At 41.1% G+C, this 24,575-nt stretch overlaps 1 protein-coding gene across 2 annotated transcripts in view; it reads right to left on the reverse strand.

Annotated features, from left to right (window-relative positions):
• Window positions 1-471: 471 nt before the first annotated feature.
• Window positions 472-24,575, reverse strand: part of usp53a (ubiquitin specific peptidase 53a) — a 31,051-nt gene continuing 6,947 nt past the window's right edge. Inside the window, exons 2-17 of one of the 2 annotated variants that reach the window (XM_085451431.1) lie at window positions 22,255-22,925; window positions 21,462-21,554; window positions 21,127-21,261; window positions 18,928-19,038; window positions 17,997-18,079; window positions 17,688-17,772; window positions 17,045-17,191; window positions 15,601-15,750; window positions 13,584-13,752; window positions 12,361-12,507; window positions 10,955-11,092; window positions 7,674-8,433; window positions 6,812-6,879; window positions 2,864-2,930; window positions 2,038-2,759; window positions 472-1,945 (exon numbers count right to left, since the gene is read on the reverse strand). In XM_085451431.1, the coding sequence (XP_085307557.1) occupies window positions 1,869-1,945; window positions 2,038-2,759; window positions 2,864-2,930; window positions 6,812-6,879; window positions 7,674-8,433; window positions 10,955-11,092; window positions 12,361-12,507; window positions 13,584-13,752; window positions 15,601-15,750; window positions 17,045-17,191; window positions 17,688-17,772; window positions 17,997-18,079; window positions 18,928-19,038; window positions 21,127-21,261; window positions 21,462-21,554; window positions 22,255-22,398 (3,096 nt within the window). In that variant the 5' untranslated portion in view covers window positions 22,399-22,925 and the 3' untranslated portion in view covers window positions 472-1,868. Of the gene's footprint in view, window positions 1,946-2,037; window positions 2,763-2,863; window positions 2,931-6,811; window positions 6,880-7,673; window positions 8,434-10,954; window positions 11,093-12,360; window positions 12,508-13,583; window positions 13,753-15,600; window positions 15,751-17,044; window positions 17,192-17,687; window positions 17,773-17,996; window positions 18,080-18,927; window positions 19,039-21,126; window positions 21,262-21,461; window positions 21,555-22,254; window positions 22,926-24,575 lie in introns of both variants that reach the window. The other variant, XM_085451430.1, reaches the window with a different exon arrangement.

Consider the following 24,575-nt stretch of genomic DNA (forward strand, 5'->3'; position numbering starts at 1 on the left):
GTCACTGATGTATCTTGAGAGAGTTCTGTGCTTTGGTGAAAACTAGAGGGTTCCACAGAGGAGGGAAACTACAAAATTATTACAAAATGTTTTTAATAATATCAGTCCATGTGTGCTAAAGGGGGCACCTTGATAAAGCAAGGTAAAAAAAAAATTTTTTGTTTTATTAATTTGGAAATAGCGTTATTTAAAACACTTTAAAAATTGATTTCAATGGAAAAATCAAAATCATAAAACTGTATATTTGTAGTTGGGTAGCTGTTATATGATATGAAAAAGTGCATTCAAGACACACGACTGCAGGTGGCAGCAAAACCCCACATTTCCCACCAGCTGCCTTGCACAGCGACGTCCATGCTCCAGCCAAAAGGCAACATTTATCATCATGGAGAGTTTATTTGGATAATTTGATTTCTCCTCAAATCCCTGTTCTAAGCTTTGCTTCCCCGAAAGCAAGAGCTGACACGAAGATATGGTTAAGTAGAGCTGTTTATTTGACAACTGTTCAATAAAAATAAAATTAAAACGCTACAAAAATTCTTTAAAATCAAATTGTACAAACCATGGCTTCGATTTAATCTCGCCTCAACACAGAAAAATACAAAAGGCACTGCGTATTAGTCTGCTGAATATATATATATATAAAACATCTGAACCAAAAACAGTAAACCAGTGAAAGTCACAACACATTATTAGTAACTCCCTTCATAAAAAAAAAAAAAAAAAAAAAGCAAAAGCCATATCTGATCACCAGATGACACAATTAAATCATCTCGTGTCCTCCAAGTGCAGACGTGCTGCTCACAGAAGCTATCGAAGAATCAAGTGACCAAAATCCAAAGAAATTATTCTTCTAAAGAGAAAAATAACAGAACCAAGGAGTGTGAAAAGAAAAAAATAAACAAGGAAAACAGTGCAAAGACATACATATATATATTTTTTTTTTTTTAAGGAAAAGAAAATTCCGTAAAGATGATGGGATATGTGCAGGTGTCAATGAGGAGTAAGGATCTGACGCAGGCTTCTACCAACAGGCAATCAATTTAACACATTGACCCATCACCTTTTAAACCCACTCCAACACCCCTCCCTCACTCTTGAACAGTTATTTTGGTATACCAAACCTCTCACGAGTGTCTGACAGAGGCAGAGAAGGAAGAAAGTCCAACGCTGGTTATTTGCACAAGTTCACGCGCAAACAAGGACCCGAGTCTGTTGGCTTTACGGATTGTGCAAAGATGTCTCATCAGCTAAAACCTAATGTGGATGTCGTGGAGATTCACATTCATACGGATCCTTGGGATCCATTTTTTAAGTCGTGCCAAAAGCATATCTAGAGATTTCTGACCACAACTGGAACCTTTCCTTCTAAAACCCCCTGACAGGCAGGTATAACTGACAGAATTGGGGCAGACACCTCAGTCATAACACTGAAAAGAGAATAGTTAAACAAATAAGGGCATTCCACAGGATGTGCAGGAAGAGTGCGACTAGGAGGCATAAACAAAGAAAGAAATCACTTCATCTGCTGTTTAGTAAGTTGGTTTTACGTGACACATTCTTTACCTTCCCAACCCCTCTGCGTCCACAAATCCAGCAAAATATTTTTAGGCATAATTCTGTTTGTACCTTTCTGCTGTGCAAATTCACTGTTCAAAGCTTTTTAGTAGCTAGAAAGCTAATTAAAGACACCTGACTTTTTTTTTTTTTTTAGTACAATCTCTTTGGCATCCAGTTTCATGTCCAACTAGCTGTTATGACAAGTACAAGAGAAAATACCTCTCCACATACGAGTCAATCTGTAGCAGTCGCAGTGCTTAACAATTCCTGTTGGCATCCAGCCATCAGAATCATTCAGTCCATAAAAATCATAGGAAACCATGCTCATCAAGACCCTTCGGAGTAACTGGATTCCACTTCGCAAAAGTCTTAGGAGTGGAAATGCCTGGAAAAACAAAAGCCAGAGAATCAGTCAGAGATTTAAACCAAACAGGTGCATGTGAGGTCTTAATAAAAGTGCGCTGTGCTTTTGCATACCTGATTCTGTTCTGCTTTTGGAAGGTTCTAGTGTTTGAACATCTGTCAAAGGGTGCCCCCTCCCTTCGACATCGCTCTCCCCTGATGACGTATGGTCCTGTGCTCTCACGTACACGGCAGGCCTCTTGTGGTATTTGGCCCGGTAAGTATCTGTCATACAGTTATCCACTGAAAAGTAAGTGGTGGGAAGAACTCGATCTGTCAGAGTTTGAGAGTCTGTACCATCATCGTGTCTGGACTTTGGACTGGGTAACCTCTCGTCGCTCTCGCTGGCCGACAGATCGTTCCTCTCCTGGTCTGACGACCCCGACTTGGAGCTGGCATCTGATGAAAGCCTGTGCTCGGCAGGCGTCTCGATCCACCGCCGGAGGCTTGTGTGCGAGTGGGGAGACGAGCCATTTTTAGGTTCGCTTCGGGAGCTAAACCACTCTGGCACCTCTGGTGGTAAGGAGTGGATGCCAGATGGGTCTGTGCGACTGTTGCCAAAAGTCTTGAGAGGTAAAGGTAGAGGAAAGCTGTGAGACAGAGAGTCTGCAGGGCCAGAGCCATTCTCTTCTTGCTCCGAAAACTGTCCAACAAGGTCATCTGAGCTGTTCCACTCAGAGCTGCTGGTCTTTGCTAAGTAGGGAGGCACAGGGCTGCTGTCCACATTCTTCTCTCGCTCGTCGTCCAGGCCATTGTTCTTTTCCAAGATCCCGGGTGTGTACCGGAGGGCTCTTCTTCTGCTTGAGCGCAAAAACAGAAACATTTATATTTCACTTAAACTTGTGAAAAGTCAAGTGAAGCATTTCGCTAACAATGTGCACTGCTGAATAACCTTTTTTACCTTTGTAACAGCTGATCAGACAACATGTTGGACTCTTGGAGTTCAGGAGATTTTCTCCCTGGTTCATCTACACAAAAAAAATACATTTTCATCAGTACTTTATAACACAAGACCCTAATTTTGTAAAGTTATCACAAACAGATGGTCCAAAATAAGAGCCAGGTAGCATCTGTCACGGGTTTCCATTTGAATATTGCTACAATATCTACTTTATTTTTTTCCTGTCTCTCTCCTGCAGAGACATGTTATCTAACAGGGGTCATGGTAAGGCCTTTTGCCTGGTGCTGCGAGAGGAAGTATCAAAGCAGCTAGTCTGGCAGAGCGCCCTCAAGGCCCCAGTGTACCACTCTGACTGTCTGATCCAGCCAAAGAACATGGGCCCTCAAAGGGAATCTGGGTTCATATCCAGGCCTGTTAAGTTCGAGCCAACAGTCCTAATAAAACAATAAGGACCTTGATTGAACTCTAACTGGTTCATAAATTCAGTCTAAAAACTAATGAATACAACAACAGACGAAAGTAACAGTCTTTTAACCTATAGGCCAAACATATTCCAGTGAGATGAGCCTGAGTTATGCTGCTAGTACTTGGGGCTGATGGTTGATTTTAGCCATGAGATCAGCACAAACACATGTTTAGAAGCAGGTCCCTGCACGGGGTCGGGTGTGGAGCTTTGCCAAGTTAGCTGGGCGTGTGTGATTTACTTGGCCTGCGCCAGACAACAGCTGACTAACAGGACAAGGAAGGGAGTGAGCGGCTGAGGACCATCTGTGATGTGTCAGCATACCCCCTCACCCCCACCCCCCACCGCTCTCTCAAAGCATTAGTGGCTAAATCCTTTGTGCTGGCATGCAATTACGCCGGGGTCAGACTCCAGACTTTACATACACTATTGCGTTTTTAAGCCGCTAAGACCATGCGACAATTCCCAATTTGATGCTGCTGCTGATTTGTGATGTTGGCAAGCAACCGTAACAATATCAGTCTTGATAACAAAAAGGGATGCAGTTGACGATGATTTTCTCTGTAGAAAATCCCCTCTCCGTCTTTAACGTCACGTGCAACAATGCAGAGAGAAAACTTGAACTTTAGCACTTAGCTGGTAAATCCTCCAGGTTCTGTGATTGATCTAATAACATTTCCAATTTTTCAATATAAACTTGAAAGTATGAATTAAAGTGCTTAAAAATGTGAACACCACAAAGAGAATGAGAAAGCATGAGAAAAAAATCAGTTTGAAAGAAAAGAAAAGGAGCTTTGAAAGTTTAAAACATTTAAACGAGGGTCATCAAGAACTGATCTGGTATCATTTTAATTTGCTGAAGTTTCGTTGACCTTTTTTGACTATTACAAAAAATAGAAAATAAATAGCACACAATGTAGCTTTAAGGCAGTCAAGTCATGATTCCAGCCTTGTGTTGTCTGATGTACTTAAAACATCTGGAACATCAATCAGAAGGGGATGCAGGTTTGCAACTCCAAGTTTCCAAGCAGGGAAACTGAACAAGAAATATCACATAAGTGAATCACAAAAAGTTGGGAAATGGCACGGCTTTTTTATGTTTCAGTGTAGCATGGTAATGGCACGGCAGTAGGTCAAAAGCCGTGGCGTACATGTGTACTCATTAGCATCATTCACTGGCTTGTTAAGTGGCATTAATGAGCCAAGCAACTGGCTCTTAACGTGCTACATCATGGACACAAATAAACAGCTATAAAAGATGTATGCAAACAGAATGTAGAAGGCATCCATGTAATGGTATAAAGGATGAAATTCAGTGACATTTAACCTTTTCTGATTGTCATGTCAGTTTGGGGTTTTTTTTTTTTAACTAGATCAGAAAGCATCATAGTTGACTTTTGGCAACTATGATGATGATGACAAACAGCTGTAACAGCTTCAAAAGTGTATTTCTGTAGATAACTAGTGAGGTCTGCAGAAGCCAGTAAAGGAAAAGTGAGACAAACGCATCAGGTTCAAGTGTCCGTCCAATATGCTGGCAGGCGGGCAGGACGTACGATTTCACAGCGTGTCAAAAGTTCTGTCATTAAGGTGGCAAAAAAGGCCCCGACTCGAATCTCTTTCCTAGTGCAACAAGCCATCAGAAGAACGAATATCTGCGGTAAAAATGTCAACAATGCTCCTCACAACTGCCCTCCCACACGAATGTGCTTTCCGAAAGGATTTTAGTCTTTAATGGTCTAGTGGAACCTGCTCAGGCTTCTCTGAAACTGCAGCTCACGCCAGACTACCACCACTGAACTCGTGCCAAATTGACTCTGGACACATTTACTGCGGCTTGTCAATACAATTTGCAGGCAGCCAGGCGTAAATATCCCATACTGATTTCAAAAATAGCTACCAGAGAAGAGTCTTCAAAGGCCCTTTCAGGGTTTTTTTGTTCTGTTTGTTTTTTTTTAAACAAGGTTGAGCTTTGACAGTTCACAAAGCAACATTTCAAGACATTTGTGAACTACGAGACAGCTGTGGGTACTTTTGAAATATAACCAGGCCCTGTGAAACATTACAAACAAAAGAGAGAGAGAAGGATGAGTGGATGCAGCTTGATACAGATATAATCATAATTCCTTAACAGCCTGAATGAATAAATGAGAGGATCGATGAGTGCTTGTCCTAAAATTACTAGCAATAACTAAACTAAAGCAATACTACAGTTTGTTTGTTTTTTTTACATTTTGCCAGATTAAAAACTGTGTATGCCACAGTAGTCTTTGCCTCCTTGCCAGGGCTTCAGTCACATAAATCTCTCTGCATGTGCTGATGCTCACAGACAAAAACAAGACCGGCGATGCTTCTGTTTCTCAACTTGCCACCCTTATGTTGTAGCTATATTTAACTCGGCAATGAACCTCAGATCATACCTGCATTTTCTTTTGGGAACTTGAAATAACTGCAGAGCTGTAAAACTGCATTTTATTTGAGCGGTGTTTGAATACCACCTTCTGACAGGTCCAGTCGTGGCATTTTCTGTCTGGCTGGGCACAGCTGGGTGGCCCCAACAAGCTCACTCATCTCCCCCTCCAATTCAGGATTAACTCATTTATAGTTTCTTTCGCTCCTTTTGCAGTGCTGATAGTGTGCATCAGCAAGCACATGCTAGATAAAGAATGTCAAGGGTGTCCAGGAGACAAGCCCCCTAGTGCTATTCGTGTCACCTTATCTCCCTCCCATCCTACCTAGAGGATAAAAAAAAATAAAAAAATACTGCAACTTCGCAACATGACTCATAGTTAAGACTCATCGTTTCTTTTTCCTTTTAAAACAGAAGTTCTGAGCTCTAAACCCGATTTTCACCCCAGATTTTGCATCCCTGTGAATCTAAAAGTTATTGTACTTCCTGTAGAAAGAAACCATTATTCACCGCAGTTAACAGTTGAAAAGGTCCTTGAGGTTTTTTTTCCCTCCCCCCTACCATTTTCCATTTGTTCTTCTATTCACTGAAGGACAGCCAATTAAATAAAATTAAACTGAGCCTGGCTAGTATTTTTCCACACCAAAATAACAGTGTTGAAGGTACAAAGCTTGTTCCCCACATGGGCTCATTCTTCCTTTGAGCTCATGTAATTTCACTAGGTGCTGCATAACATAAACTTTACTCAGGAAAAAAAGGTCAGGGCCAGTCAGTCTGGAACCAGAGCGCACACTTCCATACAGTATCCCTTCAATCAGGCTGTGACCTTAACACGACTGATAGAACAATAAATCAAGGAAACTGCAGCATACTATCTTAATGTTTCAGGTCCTTACAACACATGGAAGTCTATTGGGGAGAGGAAGTATCTTCAGTATCAGGGCGGAGCCTTTGTCAGAAACTGATGCTTTCATCTATTCCCCTCTAATGTGTGACGAAAAATGTACACACATCTGGAGATTTACTTGAATAACGACAAAATACTAATTTTTCACTTAAAGCAATAGTTACTTACTAATGGAAATTGTTGAGTACAGCACGTCACTCTTCAATTCATCACTTCTTCTCTGAGGAAAGTTATCCCTAAAACACAAAAAATATAGTTATTATTTGTTTTTTTTTAAAAGAGCCACGAGCTCAGAGCAGATAAAGGTGGATAACAACGACTTTAGTTAGAATCTGAGTGCATAGTTGCATCTCCAAAGAGACAGTGCAGTAGCATGATTTGCATCCCAGTATGAACCCAGACATCTTATTGTAAGTGTTATGCTTTTATCTCCTCTTAGATCGATAAGATGTATTAGAGATAGAGAATAAAAATAATACAATAAAAAAAAAATCACAATTTCACAGTTTTAGTGGCTTCAAGCTTTAACCCAAACCAGTCACAAAAACATCTTAAATCATGTTGAAGAATTAATAATTAAGGAGACTCTTTACTAGCGTACTGTCAACAGATATGCTTAAATAATGCACCGGCTTTTGAAGAAGTCAGCTATCTGAGGCTGCCCCTGCTGCGTACAGGAGTTGTCAGCTATATGGGATCATTATCTACAAACAAGCCCTGAACTACAAATACAACAAATGACAGCCCAGCAAAATAGGATTTGTGCATCTGCCTTGTGTGCATTTATTGTTAAATGAGACCTGCTATTCTTAGATCAGTTTGTTTGTAATGTTTTATTATTTAGAAATGGCAGCACTTCCGAGACTCGAGTCCTTAAATGAGTAGGCCACGAGATGACAAAGCGCCTCTATGATGCTGTCGTCATGCAGGAAATATTGTGTCAGCTTTTTTTTCCTCTGCATCATGCTTTGCAGTGCAGAGTTTTGGTGCGTCTGGGTGATGTAAACCCAAGTGGAAGGATCTGTTTTACCTCATCAGATGCAGCTCAGGTATGGGCCGGAGGTCCTTGGAAGAAATGTTCTCTACAACGGGCGAGTCGAGATTAGCTGAGCCATTGCTCAGTCTATCACTGCTCTCATATCCAGATTCAGTTCTCTGAATCTTCCAGTTGTCACTGCGCACTTTAAGAGTTGCTGAGCCCTTTGCTCTGTCTTTGTCAGTGTGGCCCCCGCGGCTGTCCGAGTCCAGAGAGCTTCGGCTGCCACCTATTTCGTGCTTCTGCTCGTCCTCGTAGATGGTCATCAGGCTCTTTGGCTTACGTTCTTCCCGGCCTCCCCACAGATAATCTCGATCACGTGAGGGCGACTGACTATTGGGTCTCGTCTGGGGGCTGTGCTGCCTTCGTTCGTGACTTACATTCCCGCTACTTAATACGCTGTCTACATTTAGCGCTTCCCGTATTGGCTTCCAAGCTCGACCGGGCCTGCTGCGGCCGTTCTCTATATTTCCAGAAAGCCCTCTGGAGTCTTGGCTGCTGTCTGTATCGTATCCATTTGAGATCTGATCTAGTCTCCGCCTGTTATGACGACTAGTTACAATGGGCACATCAGGTAGCACTTGGTGCCTTAAACGAGAATTTTCATTGGAAGACCGGCCCCCAAGCTGCGGTGTTCGCTCAGTCCGAGTGGGACCTTTTCCTTGGCTGCTGTACAGTCGAGTCTCCAGGTACTGCTTGAAGCCATTCTCTGGAGGTGAAGCTGAGCGGGAGTAGGTCCTGTCGTGAGCTGGGTCTGAGAGAGAGAGAGCGAGAAAAAAAATTCATGCAAGAGCTTAAACTAATATATCTGTAGAGGATATTTATTAGAATTTTTTCGACTGGCATGTTGCAGGAACGATATTACAAAAGGAAAGTGTCATAAATCTCATTGCAAAAGGTAAAAATTGACTTAAACTGGCACTTCCACACAATAAGACAGGGCTGTGTTAAGAAAACAGCAAGGCTAGGTGGAGAGTGAAGGAAGGGCATGATGACAATGGAGTTTCTGACATTTATGTCTGCAGCAGGCAGGAAAGTGTAAATTACAACCACAAGGAGTCGAGTTTCTTCCATGCTGTGTGCACAGAGGGCAGCCAGCTATCACATGGACACAGACATCCATGCAGATATCGATGTCACCGGTGTGTTCCTACATAGAGTCTGGCCCATAAAGTTTTGGACAATGATACATTTTTTTTTTATAAATTTGCATCTTTATATATCTACAGAACACTTTCAGACAATCAGACTGAACTCCACCGTCACTGACTTTCAATTTGAATTCAAGTGGTTCGACAAAGTATTGCATTAACTGTTTAGGAATTACAATAATTTTTGTAAACAGTCTCCTAGTATCTCTATCAAGAAGCATTTGCGTGCTTCCTATCATTCTGGCTGTAAACTTGACAGCTCGAAAAGTTTAGAATAAATTTTGAGAAAACATTTTAGGGGTGTCGAGTGGAGTCATGTTAATAATCCATTAAAATTTGTCTTGCATCCACTGAGGTCTTCAAGGACAACATAATTTATTGGTCGAAAATGGACAACAAAAACCTTACAACTCAGAAACTATGAATCCTACAAGTGTGCGTTGTATTGTTAACATATGCAAAGATCTTTATACAAATTTAAAAGATGTGACTTTGGACCTCTGGCCTGTCCTTCAAGGGCAATAGATGGATGTGAAAGTCACAGTGACAATAGTGCTGTATGTCTCTTATTGTTTGCATTAACATATAGACATATGGGAATTCTAAATGCCACATTATTTTGGACCTTAGGCCACTTCTTCAAGGTCAGGTAGGGTCAAACTTTCATTAAATGGATTCTAAATATCACATTTAGTTTGAATCCAAATATCATGTCACTTTTAACCTTTAACATCAGTTTTATATTTCACATTTGTCTTCTTTCAAGTTGATCCCAAATGTGTTTTTACTGTACTTTTAAAAAGAACACAAAAAAGAAAATAAGTATATACAAAATACAATACTATTACCTTAAAATTAAATGCTGCCCAGAGAGTGAGCAGCCTTGGCGGAGGTTTGCGCTCTCTGAATACTTCTTGTTATTGGGCTGGATTACAAATTTTTCATGTTTTCCTTTCACAACGTTGATACTTAAGTCTTCTCCTACATTTTTAAGCAAAATCTGGTACTTTTTACATAAAACAAAAACTAGTGTCATGCAAATTTAGATTGCAAGGATCATCTGTTAAATGCATTCCCCTAACCTAAAGCTGGCAGCTAAAGGCTCCCTGCCTTGTACGGGAGTCATCATCTAAATGACGGGTAAACCTGATCCTTTTTTCAGCGTACAAAAATGAAATTTTATTCTTCACATAAAACTGTCATTCTTGGGAATAAGCCTGCAAGAGATGGAGTCCCCTGCTTTGGATTTTGCTGACTGTGTGGCACAGTTAAATCACTTTAAACAGAGCTGTCTACAGTTTTGCTCACATATACACCACGATACCGGCCTGTTTTAAAAATTTTCTGCTGCCACCTCAATAATGTCAAATGTACACATGACTGTAAATCATTTTGGGAGAAGGGCAAGATGTTTAAATCTATACGGTTAAAGATCATGGAAAAATTCCTCAGGCTACTGAGGAAGTTGATTGAGCTTTTCCTGTTTCGTATCGTCGAGAGTCTGAGAATGAGCTATGATACGGTTAATTTATACTTCTTAGATTAACCGTAGTGTCACCTCTAGAATCGCCATTCATCACAACAATGACACTAGGCTGCCTTAACCTGGTGCATTTATTCATAAAGGGATGCAAGCTCTGTGCTAACACAGGCTACCGCTGTTGTCATGGTGGATTTGGTGTATTATATTGTGCTTGATAATCCCCCCCACACACTGACACTTAATGAAAGCAATGATATGCTGAAGGAGTATTAAAGTAACCTATATTAATCAGCATACTCATTAAGGCACACTGACTTAATTTGTGAGAAAAGTTTGTGCAGAAATACATTTTGGAATCAAATTTAAACCTTAGAATAAAAAAAATTAAAAAATTAAAATCAGCATTTGTTGCTCTTTGGTTTGATCTGCTTAGTTTCTGGTGTGTTTAATAATATTGGTGAAGACTACAGGACTACAGGGATCAAGGCAGGCACCAACAGACGTCAGCACCTAATCCCCTTTCTAACACATTGCTCCCAAACAGAGGGTGATATAAGGGAGGGGGAAGGCTGGGCTTTTGTAAAGCAACACCTGGCAATTCTGTGTATGTGCAGTTTTGCAGTCTGTATAGAGCAACCCACCTCTGTAGCGTGACTCCACCCTGTGTTGACCAGTCCTATCAGGCTCTCTTCGGGGTGAATGCGCCCTACGCATCTCTCCTGCTTTCTGGGCAACTTCTCGAGAAATCTCCCTAAGGCGGCTCTTGTGATTGCTTTTCACTAAGAAACAAGAAAAGACAAGAAAGGTATTTGAGACATTTTTTCCCCCTCACTGTGTGACGAGGTTATATAGCCAGCACTTGAATAACGCTGACCCTTAAAAGAAATAAAAATAAAGTAGCGACGGGGCATTTGCTGAATCAGGTGGAGATTCCCACCATTAAAGTATTTTTATCCCCGTGTGCATAGATACATCTATCACCGCTACATCCTTTTCCTTGTCGCTCTTCGTCCCCGGCACCCCCGAGGCACTGAGAAGCTGCTGAGTGTGTAGACACAGGCGAACTTTACGGCACATTGCTGTGCTGATGGGAGAGGAAAGGCAGCGGGGAGGAAACACGGCCATGCAGAGGCTGGCGCTGCATCTCTGGCCCCACACTTTCTTTAAAGCAACGATTGGTCCTGGAATAATGCTGTTAACCATGTGAGATTTTAAAAGGAAGCGAGCGAGGACGAGGTGGCATCTCAGAAAAACAGAACAAAAAGGAAACAAAACATTCATATCATTCCAGATTTTTTTATTCGTTTAATAAAAAGAAAAGAAAAGAAAAAAAAAGCGGCGGATGTTTTTGAGATTCCACACATTCCGCAAAGCAGGAAGTGTAGCAGTTTAACCACACGATGAATCAGTTTGATAAATTTGACTCTGCTACTCCTTAAAACTGCAGCAGCTGCTGACATTTCATTGTCTTGCAGCATCCCCTCCCATAGTGATCTGTTCAAGGACACGAACAACTTCATACCAGCAGAATGTACAAGGATATCAAAGAAGACGCCGTTAAATCGCATAAATAACTCCTCTTCTCAATTCACTCTCCCCTCTGCTTGCAATTAAGCATGTGCATAATGACCTCTCTCTCTCCTCACTAAGGGTCTCTAATCCCTTCTGTATTACTAGCATGGCCAGATTTAGTTTCGGAGCAAAGACATTTAATTATCTCTTCCGCTAGCTGCTGTTCCAGATCTGTGCTTGTCACCACTCTCCGAGGACAAAATATTTATGAATTAAGGAGTCTTTTCAAGGCTGAAAAACTGCCACACAACATGACTCACCTCTCTGTTTGCATCTCTTCTTATTCACATCAAAACATTTGTGTGTAAACCATAAACTAGGTTTACACAGGTTACATAGCAAAGTGTAGCAGTTTGTAGCAGGTTGGTTTGCGCTGCTAATAATTTGATTTAATTTGTAATAGAGGCAAAAATGAAATTTAAAAAAAAAAAAAAAAAAGCTGCTTAATCCCTCCATATTCGTTCCCCCCCTTTACCTGTTCCCCGTCCTCCACTGGTCTGAGTGCTGCCCCTGCTGAGGATTGAAGGGGTTTTCTTGAAAAGATCCTGGCCCAGCAGAGCATTCAGGTTCTCTCTGGTGAGGTCCAGTTTTCTGGGGGAGACTGAAACTTGGGACTCAGTGACTAGAAAGAAAGGAAAAATGTTTTAAAGGTAAGGCCATGCATGTAGGCGTGTCCTTCCCATGAAGAAAAAAAAAAAATCCTGTTGAGTGAAGATCAATAAAATTAAAAAAAAAACTAATTTTACCTGAAACTACAACACAGAATTCAATTACAAGATCCACACTGTGTACTACTTCTTGATTTTTGGAGGATGATCCAGTTTAGTTGGGCGCCCTGTCAGCTCTGACGGACAGTGAGCGCTTGCCACAGCCTGGACCTGGGGCACAGCCAGCGTGGAGGGCTGGAGGAGGGTCTTTAAAAGGGATAAAAACCTCCCCAACCACACAAATCCAGGGATATGTAATCCCAACAGGAGAGATGTTCAGCTGTTCACATCAGCAGCGGCAAAGGCAAACAGTGCATTTGATTTGGGAGGTTTTTTTCCTTATTTTCCCCCCCCCGACTTCTGATTTAAATTTTACATTTTAATTTTGTTACTTTAATGTACTCGGAGGGAGTATGGAAATTTTTCAACTAAACAGCCGGCTGTGTGAGAATTTTAAGTAGTAAAAAAAATTTAAAAAAATACATTTCCATGAAAGATTTAGTGCTCAACTCAAGCTAAAGGTTTACAGAGGCAAATAAGCCACACTTCAAACCCCACAGCAAACATTCACCTCAAACTTGAGACTACATTTGCATTTCAAAACAAACCACTCGGAAAACTTTGGCTACACTTTGCCATTCGACCAGGCGGTAGTAGTAACATTCAGATTTTCTTTTTCTTGGCCTCCAACACTGCACTAAAAAGACAGGCATCTGCACCAATCAGCTTCACTTTAATGGCTGCTTGTTTTTTTTTTTAATGGTGGGACATTATAATCAAATGGGGCATTTGGGATGTGACACCACATAATGAATGCTGAGAAAAAGACAGTTGGAATATCAAAGAGAAACACACAGGGGAGTTTGGATGGTGTCATTTCCACAAAAAGACACTCAATCAACAACATCATCACACCTGATATAAAACTGCTATGACGAGGCTTTTAAATGCCAGCATGATGACCTCTGAGGTTATTTTTAAAACATCGTACCTTGCGCTTCTCCATTAACGGGGTTCTTGCTGTGGGACTGGCTGCTGTTTTGTTTTGAGGCATCTTCTGTGGCGATAGCGCTCCCATTTTGATTGGCATAAAAAAGAAGAAGAGGCTGGAAGTGACCTTTGATACATTTACTGACGACATCTTTCCACCGGGAGCCGATCTGCACCAGGAAACAAAGAAGAAAAGAAGAAAAAAGCAGGGTCAATTAACACATTTTAGCATACCGTATAATACTATACCTTCATGTGTGATAGCACAAAGTGAACCAACATGCATTCAAGGGTATAAATATATATAAAATTCACATGCAACTTCAGACTATGTGTGACAAAATGGGGTGTAGCTTTAATTTGTGAGTGAATATAACACACTAAGGCCAAAGCACACAATCACATTAGCAAAGCTGTGTAAGGTGCGCGTCTCTCCACAAAGGTACCACAAAGGCAGGCTGCAGGCTAACAGATGCTTCTGTGCTCCTTAATTAAGCAAATGACGGGGGTAGAGGGAGGGGGGAGAAAGAGAAAGCAGGTGTGGAAGAGATGGCAAAACAAGGTAAAGAGCAACCAATTCAAAGGAACACAGACAGAGGGGGAAAGGATTTTGACTTGGGGAATGTGCACATATACAATATAGAGGAGGAAGACAAGCCGTGATTGACAAAGCATGTTAGATCAAGGCAAAACAGAGACACATCTGTGTGATTTTTGGATCCTCTTTTCAATGGTGAGGCACAACATTTTTTATCTGAAAGGGCCAAAGACATGTTAAGGGTTAAGACTCTTGGCCAAATCTGCCTTTCTGTTACAGCTTTTTCTCTTAAAGTCTATTTTTTTGCCCTCCAGTTTTCAGAAAATCTTTAAATGAATGTTAAAGCAGATATATCTGTGAGCTTCAAAACAATCTCCAACCTCTTCAGCTAAAACCAGTAAAGCTTTATCTGTTGCTAATGTTACATATCATTTACCACTAGTGCATTAACATCGGCCATGTTCTGATTAATGCAAGTGTCTTTAAGCTACCCATGACCCACCATCCGATCAGAACAGCTAGTGAGTTACTGCACTTAGGATTTTGTGCAATTTTATTTCATGCAATGGAAACACAGTAATTGGGCTACACTGCAGCAGTCATTAAGGGGCTGGGACTTGGGGAGTCACAGAAACACTGGCAAGTTTCATTCCAGGTATGGACTTGGCAGGCGCAGAGTACTCTAGCTCCTCCATCTCAGTTGGGAGGGGTTGCACACGCAGCACAAGCTGCTGATGGATTGACACAGAGCCAGCCGGCCGCTGCACCACAGTCCCCGTGAAAATTGTGAGGATGTGAGACAGAAGGCATGCTTGCATGTACACACCATGAAAATAAATCCAACATTAACGGGAAAAAACAACTAAAGGATGATAGGATTCAAAAGTGAGTGTGCACAAACAAACTACCAGAACACAGACACACAAAACCCACTTTCTACATCATGCACACTACACATTGTAACGCAGCATTGTCACATCTCCTTAAACTTTACCCAGCTTCATAAAAAAAAATAAAAACGTCTTTATTAGCTATCTGTGCTTTACTACTGCAGTGCTCTGAGACTACAGAGTAGAGTGTTTGCAGTAGAAATCAGGCAGGAAGTTGGGAGTTTGGCTGACTCCTCGCTGCCATAAAGGCTCATCAAACCAGAGGCTCATGAAGCGCAATCAATGTGGTCCTTATTGGACGATAAAAAGTCTTTGTAACAGAGATAAGAGACTGAACATTCGGTCTCGTCTGTAGCAGCTTCTGCTTATCTGTTCAGTGATAACATGAATCCCAAACTCGGATTTTTTTCTTCTTTAGAAAAAGCTTGCACTAATTCTATTCTAACATCTAAAAATACCACAAGGAAGGAAAAAAAAAAGACTTTTCATATGTGTGCTGTACAACTTCCTTGCTATCATAATAAATATGTTTCTTATTTTCACATGTGACTCATTTAACATGACTTGAGCACTAGTGCACGCTCTCTCACCTCTTTGACTGTTGCGTCATCAAAGAAGACCCATTTGGCAGATTTGGTGTGGAAGGTGAAGGCACAGTAGTGACGGCTGGAGTAGCAGATCATTCCCACGAGCATCAGCTCTCCCTTTTTGGCATGCTCATCTGTCACCCTGTAGAAGAGCTGTGTATACACACACACACACACACACACACACACAAATGCATCAATTACACAGTTAAATCACCACCAAAGTAAGTTGGAAGGCAGCTAAATGATGCAGAGAGCTAGCAGCGTCAGTTACTCCATTTGTTTACAGATTAAGGTCTGAGGGAATGAACTAGCATTGATTCGGTAATCAGTACAAGTAAAGGCTGGTTTGAATCACTGCAGGGGCAGCATATCTTTCCATCCTGGCTACAGGGGTAACCTAGTACTATGCTGTGTTATTTTCAAATGATACAAAGTGTGACTTGTTTGTCCCTCCCATGATTCTTGTACAGCCAGTTCTCCGGCTCTCACTCACTCACACAAACAATGGATTTCAAAGCAAATGATGGTGGCAGTAAGCTCCCTTTTAACGCCCAATAAAGTCACATGAAATGTGACTCCCCAATGAATAAAAGCCTTTGTGGCACATTAGCAGGTGGGTGAGACTGAAAATTCTTCCCATGTCCTAATTTTGTCTGAGCCGTAAAACGAGTGGCTGAAACGCTTCAATCCAAAATAAAAAGATAAATAAATAAATCAAAGTTATGTAAGGTGTAATTCGTATGAGCACGTCCTCACATCAACTCCACTGATCGACTCTGGCTTGTGGAACTCATCCACGTGTGTTGGATGTAAACACTAACAAGCACATATTAAGTAATGTGTCACTATAGTTTATGTTTACTGTGAACATGGCTGAAAATGATCTATGTACATAAACAGAAAGCAGACTTTTATGAGAAAAAAAAGACAACATCACTCCAGCTGTGCATACTTGTGATTAAGAATATATGAATATAAATTAAAAAACATAAAAACAAAAACAAAGTTGTGCTGAACCCCCCCATCTCAGTGGTATCCATTTAGTTGACATGTTCGCTTAGGAAGGGATCCACGCACACACACAGACACACAAAGATGAGAGGAGGGGCTTTTTGACAAGCTGACCAAGGCCAGCAGGGGCTTTTTGATCAGTGGCATGGGCCAACTGGGCATTGGGAGTTGACGGCTTACGCAACTACCCCGATTTACAGAGAAATAAATCCCTACTTTATTTCCCACATATGTTGAATTGCACAAAAAAAAAAACAAAACAACAACAACGACATCAAAACAGCAGGGCAAGAGGCACTGCTTGTGTAACAGTTGTATAAATAATAATTCACAAATATACTGACACATTCAATAAAATCTCTGAATACTCAGATTAATCCAGTAAAACGTCATAATGTGTAGGATATAGAAACTAATGCATGAGATTGCTCACCGAGGAAAGATTGAGAACAGGCCCTAGTGAGCGGATAACATCCTCAGTGAGGTCCGACTGGTCGGAGTCCCACACAAAGCCTATGGTGACAATTTCTGGGGAGTTCATGAGGACTCGTCTGATCCTGATCTTCTGGCCACAGTTGCTCTGGCAAAAAGAGAGAGAGACGCATAGATAAAGACAACAAAAACAAGTTCAGCTGGTTAGAAAGTAGCCTACGACCACAAAAAGCCCCCAAGAAAATGTACTAATTGGAAAGAGTGCCCTTAAATCACACATTTTACTGAAAAAAATGATTAATTTTGCTGGTTAAATAAGGCAAGATAAGATTTTTTTTGTACTAGAAGGTTTGTAATTTAAATGCTATCGAGTTACACGCAACCAGTTTGAGCCAAAGAATCATGGCATCTGGCCAAATGTGTCAAACGATGCTAAGACTGAATAATGTTGACATTTTAACTTTCTTATAATCTTTCTCACACTTCAGTAATGGCCAATTTATGAAATATGATATGTACTGGGTGTACCCAGTAGCAGCGAGGCCAGTCAACAAAGTTGATGTTTTCCAGATTGCTCTTTCACGCAACATCAATGTCATTTTTGGGTGTAAATGCTTCAGTAAAACTCTGGAAGGGTCACTTACTGGACAGTTACGAAGGTCCCCGATCGTACTCGCTGCTTTTAACACGTCCCCAAAAGACTCATCTCTCCGCTGAGGCGTCTGTTGACTGAGAAAGAAGGCAGTGTAAACAGCACATTGTCAGCAGAACTATAGGAAAGAACAAGCAGAGACAAATAAAGATAAGGCACGCTCAGAGACAAACACACTTTTGAAATGCCGCAGTCAGCAAAAGAAATCAGAGTTCTGACCTTGTGATAATTGATAGAGAGTGTGGAGCAAGACAAATGACAAAAGGCTGCTAAAGGAGGTTACATACTGTCTTTGGCTTACCAGAGTGCGGTGGTGGAGACATAATGCACCAGCTCTGTAAACGGCAGTGGGTCAGAAGATGCCCCACAGCTACGGCACACACACTGCAGAAGAGAGAGGAGAGAGTGACCAACGTGGGCGACAAACAAAAGGATAGAAGTTACCAACAAATTAACGAAATAATAAGTGCACATGTGATTTCGCAAACGTAAGCACTGCATATGACTGGTTAGCATATCAGAGAGTCACTTTCCAGAAATGGGACAAAACCAGTTCTTTGATTTTTGGCTTATTTCCCTGTGATCACATATAAACTCCGAGCTCTCCAGTATCCTTTTAAGTCAGACAACTGACATTATCAGGCGTACGATTTCAGGCCTCTGTTTGAGGGAGGCAATGCTCATTTGGGCCTTTATAATATTTGCAGGATAGGGTGCCCTGAAGTCGAGGTGGAACCAAATCCACCGACTCTGCTCCTGAGGGATTTAGTCCAAAGGCGTATTATTTGTTAGATTCACAGATAGAACTGGTTCGGGACAGAGACAGTGATGGGCATCAGAGCCACGGGGAAGAGTCTTGTGTTTGTGTGTTTGTGTGTCTGTGTTGCGCCGAGGTGGAATTTATGTGTACTCTCCTGACCAGAAACACCCTCTATATTTCACTGGGGGCGAGCCAGTATCAAAACATGACTGATTGGATTTCTATTGTCTCAGACGGTGATTAATACCTGTGTGCGCATGTCGCTTAATCCTAACACTGTCTAGTGTGTCTGGCTTTTCCACTCAACACAGTAGAGACTGTGCAAACAAAGATTAAACAAACTAAAACACACACACACACAAAGTGAAGACACAAAATTAATATAACCAACTCGTGCTTAGATAAGCCAGAATAAACAAGCAAGCTTCCAGGGAATATAATATTTATTATTACTTCCTAGCCTCTTACTGACCTGTTCATAAAGTGACATGGCGAACTTCTGATGTGTGATGCAAGAGTTTGAAGTGCAGGCATCTGTCTCCTCAGGCACAATGTGCAGGTGGATCCTCTCCAGTATGTTTTCCTGTGACAGGACAGGAAAACTGTCAGGTATGGGGCTGGTGGTGGTGAGGGGGAACATTCCACACAGCCTATAGTTTCTCTCCAATTCAGCGATTTCCAAGACAAAGATTGCAGTGTAATAAAATATACGGCCCATATTATACAGAAACTTCAATTTTAGCAGTCGTGTTGTAAACCTTGCAGCAGAAGGAGCACGTTAAAAGAAGAAGCTCCACTCCGTTTTAGCTCCTTCCTGGTTCTAACGCTTGTGAGTTTATGAAATATTAAGGCTGTGAGGTAGGCCTGCAAAGGTTACAGGCTATACTTCACAGGCTGTTAATCTGACACTAGCCAACTCCTCACATAAATTCTCTGCCAGCACACTGCTGCCAATGCTTTAGAGAGAAAACGCTCAAGGGCAAAGATCTGCGCGGTATTAAGAAATGGTACGTCCACATGAGACAAAGAAAACTTTGGAATTTCAGTTTAACAATCCCTCTTCTGAAAAAGCAGGGACATGATTTAAAACGTAGATAAAAATCTGCAGATCATTTAAATGATGTAAAGCAGTCAAATGCAAAACATCAAACGTTGTAACTATGAAAACATGAAAATATTTTGAATAAGATACCAACAGTTCAGATAGAGCATCATATCTTTTAACAACACCCTGTACATGTTTGGGAACTAAGGAGAGCAACTGCTGTAGCAGATGAAAGCCAAGGGAAAAAAAAAGAAAAACCAAGAAGGGGGTTTTGCATTTTGGCTTGACACTGGCTTTAAGCTTCTAAAGAGTTCAGGGCCTCCTTTGTCTTTCCGTTTCATAACGTACCAAATATTTTTAATGGGAACATGTTTGGCCTCAAGACAAGCCACTCTATTAACCAGACTCTTTTACCACTAGAAAAAGCACAAGTGGTGGTTTTTGTGCTGCTGAAATAAGTTAACGAGTCTCTGAGAAAGACGTCTGGATGGCAGCATGTTACATTTCGTTAGTATGTGTACTGATGACCCCCGTGTGATCACAGATGCTGACTAACTCTGAACCACGTGCTGATAATAAGCCCAACAATCATCCTTTTTAGTCCTCATAATGCATCCATAAAAATATTTTTAAATTAGAGAAATTTATTGGAATTCTCAAAAACTTTTAATTACTTACACAAAAGTGGACATACTCCTTTACATATCTACTTCTGTAAGTGTTTCTGGGATCTCCCCCCCTCAGCCAGCCAACTTTGTAGTTAGTTGAAATACAAAATAGCAGGCAGAACATCTCGTAACGGAATAGTTTGCCAACTATTTTTCAGACAACTGCCCATGTGCCATTTTTTCTTAACTATTCATATAGTTTATATGGTTTTCTACATAACACCTCATCATGTGGTAGGTTGATCTGTAACTTATAGGAGAAGCAAAGTGACAAAAATCACACTTGTACAGCCCAATGTGCACGAGTACACTCATCCCCCCGTTGTATTCGCCAGAAGTTAGATTCCCTCTTTTGTTTATTCCATTTCTGTGTAATTGCACTTCCTAAATAGATAAACAACCGTTGCGTGGGGAGGGGAACAAAAAAATAAATAAATCAGGATACATCTGTGCCATTTTGGTGTACAGTTTACAGGCACAAGATATCAACATTGTAAGAGAAAAAATTCACTAACCAAACGTGATTGACAAAGTAAAACTTTTTAAACAAATTAAAAGCAGGGTAACAGGACCTTTCCTTTTTGGCTGGAGTCATAGTAAAACTGGGACAAAAATAATTAGACTAGTTGAAAATATTTTTTTAAAGTGGTAAAAGAGCAGAAAAACTGAAAGCAATATGCTAGAACGATAAAGACCATATGAAAGTGATTCTTCAAAAGCTCATGTGCCATACTATGGCAGCAGATAAAAAAAGCGGTTCAAACACAACTCTGGTACTTATATAAGCTGTCATGATGATATTCAGCGCCTATGTGGCTGGGGTTGATGGGAGGGACAGAAGCTGTTTCAGTGACCTCGCCGAACAGTTTCATGGCAGTGCTTCGCTTGAGCTGTGCGGCAGGATAACACACAAACATACACGAATCCCTCCCGCCATAGTGTTGCCACAGGAACTTACAAAGCACTCTGCGGCATCATCCATGAAGCCCAGCTGGAAGCGCTGCTCGTCCTTAAAGGTCTCCGCCAAGGCGTGACGCAGGTTGTCAGAGGGCAGGGCTCGCTCCCGACTGTGCTGGAACTGGGTGAAAATACCCTGAAGAAGAGAGCAAGAACTTGTTTACACCCTGACAACGGCATATTGTGTTTACAGAAAGCATTTGTGTCACATTTACCGCTCAATGCACAGTCTGAATATGAGAGCAGATGCTCTACACATTCATGCTGACAAACAGGAGCTGCACGGTTACTTTAAAGTGTCAGCTCTTATTAAATAGGCTTATGATCGCATCTTACCTTTAATGCACAAAAAATGCACGACTCTCCCAGACAGAAGTGTCCAGGCAGCTGCCTCAAGCTGCGTCTGAAGATGTCCAGATGCCATAGTACCTACACAAGGGATAGAGCAGAAGCTCGTGAGGCTGCCCTTACACCATAAGATGTTGGGCATATCTCTTACTTACAAGATAAAGCAGTCAAGCAAACACATTCATATGCACTTCAAATATATAGATTTTCTGTACCAATCTGCCTATTTACAAAATAATCATTAAGAAAAGATTCACATTTTTCCCCCATTATGAAACTTAACATCTTTTTAGTTGCTCATAACATGCAGGCATGCTACAATAATAAACTCTCCAAGGTCATAACAACGAGGAGTGGGTGAGAGAACAACTCCCTCACAGAAACAAAGCCGAAAGTAATGATCATCTTCGACCAGCTCATCGGTTGTCTCACACACCCTCTGAGTAAGACCGTCCGATGCTGACCTCACTGCGCGTTGGCTGATATAATGAACTAACTCACCAGCCAGTACCCCACAAGAAAAAAAACAAAACTAACCATCCAGAATGAATAAATAGCTGGGAAGCTCTGACAAATACAGACAGTGACTAAGCTTTGCAATTTCCAAATGAATAATGGTTATTTTTTCAAGAGGGTGGAACATGTTCCCAGAGGGGGGCTGCAATAAATAAAGTTATACAAGCAGCAAATAAATTGAAGAAGTTTGGAGGACCGGTTAGAAGCAGTGACTGCCATTTTTGTGCAGTTTTTACATAAAAATGTTCATGAGGTGTCAACAAACCTGCACAGCACTGTTGAGGAAACAGCTGTTCTGGCCAGGCTCGTTGAGCAGTCCTTTGGTGGGGGCCAGAGACAGCATGCTCCCCGGCTGGTAGGATTTCCCCAGATTGCCCCCTGGCTTCCTGAAGAACTTGACCCATGCCATTGGTTAGTAGGGTTGCCTTAGTACAGGTGAAATAGTCAGATGACACGGTGGGTGGATGCTTAGATCAGATCCCCGGAGCCCTGAAGAAGCAGCTGTCCAACAGTCTGAAGCTAAGTTATTCCACAAGCTGCAGCGGCTGCTCTGCTATACATGGGAGTCCAGTCTATGTCTGCAGCTCAAGGAAAAGGTCCTTATATCGTGCCAATTACTTAAAAATCTTCTGTATTAAAAATTGAAAAATAAACACACATGTGCGCACAAACGCACACATACACACAAAAAAAAATTACAATCCAACTCTTCTTTTTGGCCGGCCTTTGTTAACCAGTGATCTAATATGACGCATTCTCAACACGAAGGGACGCATTTCAAACATCTTGTGCTGTTTGTGGTCAAAACTTCATAACAGCTTCAGAACAAATTGTTGACACCTATAAGAAAATCCTGCCACATGGTCCTGGCGACTCTTCCCTTGTTCCCGCTCAGAAGTTCACACGTCGAAAGGTTAGACAGCAAACACGACCGGGCTGTGTAAGAAAAAACAAAAAGAGAACTAGATTTAAAAACACGTTAACAGCTAATGTGGTTTGCTGCTTTTTATCCATTATGCCTTGCTGCTTTAACATACATTTAACACTACTGCACTGGATGAGTGATTCAAAACAATACCACAGGAAGTCACATGTGAAATTTCAGTCGTGTACCTCCAAATTGAGGTCAAACCTGACTGTTTATACATGTCAGGAAAGCTTATATATTAACTTTTACAGCCACCCTTTGCACTGGAGGCGTGTCAAACTAAAGATGGCACTAACTTTGGTTTCACATTAACATTCAGACAAATTTATTATTTCCTAAACAATACAGACAGAGAGCCAACACACACGTAGGAGTTACAGCTCACTAGGCTGCAGCCTGTACTTCATTTAAAAGGCAGAAAAATTAAGAATTATGAATTTTCAAATTTTCTACAGTATAGACAAAAGAAAGACACTTAAAAGAAAAAGAAAAAAGGGAGGGGCGATGGTGACAATTGTGCAAAGAGCTATCATCAGACAGGAAGCGAGCTTAGAGGAAACACTGGATTTTTTTCCCCCCCTCTAATACTGACGCAGAACATCACTTCCCCAGTATGTATCACTTTCACTGGAGGGGATTAACTCTTGTCAGTATCAGTTAATTGGTTAATGTTTCATCCAATTAATAATCCAACATCATATTAAATAGAAAAAAATAAGGGACCAGAATCCAAAGCAACAGATCAGTTTAATTTGCCATCTTGTTACTGGACTTTAATTAAGGTCCTCAATTTACACGGTAATTTGAAACCAGAAAACTACTTCCCTTTCTCTACTCAACATAATCGAACAATAGTTAAAAGACCCATCTGAATAAATTCTGCGTACTTCTCTACTTCTGACTTCTCACTATGGGATGCAGTGGTACCTCTGTTGAAATAGAAGCATACAAAGATTGTGGCATTATTTGCAAACACCAATCACAACTTTCACTTTATAAATGCTAAAAATACATATGGGGAGAGAGGCCTGAAAAAGCAGTTCTAAAGACGTGGCTGTACATCAATCAGCACCGAGACACACGGTCTAAAACTGGAGGACTCTCCCGTAGAGCAGGCAGCCAGCAAAGCTCAAACTCAGCTCAACTTGCAATCCTGTTATTTTGGCAAAACAGCAGAAATTTCTACAAAGCTTACATTTTTGCTCATGTGTCAACAAAAAGAAAACCAGTGAATGGGTTTATGGGCTTTTCCACATGTCTGGGATAAATAGCATCATGATTGGAGGACCCAAAAACCTCTTTTTCAGTCTGAAGCATAGTGGAGGCACGGTGGACTTACGTTTCTATCTTAGGAAGGATATAAAGATTTTATTTATTTGATTTTGTATTTTTAAAGAGAGAGATAATGTCGATAACCTGGCGCTTATGCATGTAAGAAGCTGGAGAAATATAAGAATATATAGTGTACTGCAAACACAAACAAGTAAATTTATAATTAAATGGTGGAAAAAGAAAGAAAACATGTTTTGGAATAACCATGTGAAAGGCCTTGATCAGGAGGACAAATGGTCTAAAATTCCTTCACATGGTTGTGTAAGTTTAGCAGCAGCAATATTAATGACCGAGTCTGGTGCTACCAAAAGGTTCTATTAACTAGA

The sequence above is a fragment of the Copadichromis virginalis genome, linkage group LG3 (assembly GCF_057382275.1).
Source record: "Copadichromis virginalis isolate Kocher_CV1m ecotype Utaka linkage group LG3, C_Virginalis_male_GT1.1, whole genome shotgun sequence".
NCBI lineage: Eukaryota > Metazoa > Chordata > Actinopteri > Cichliformes > Cichlidae > Copadichromis > Copadichromis virginalis.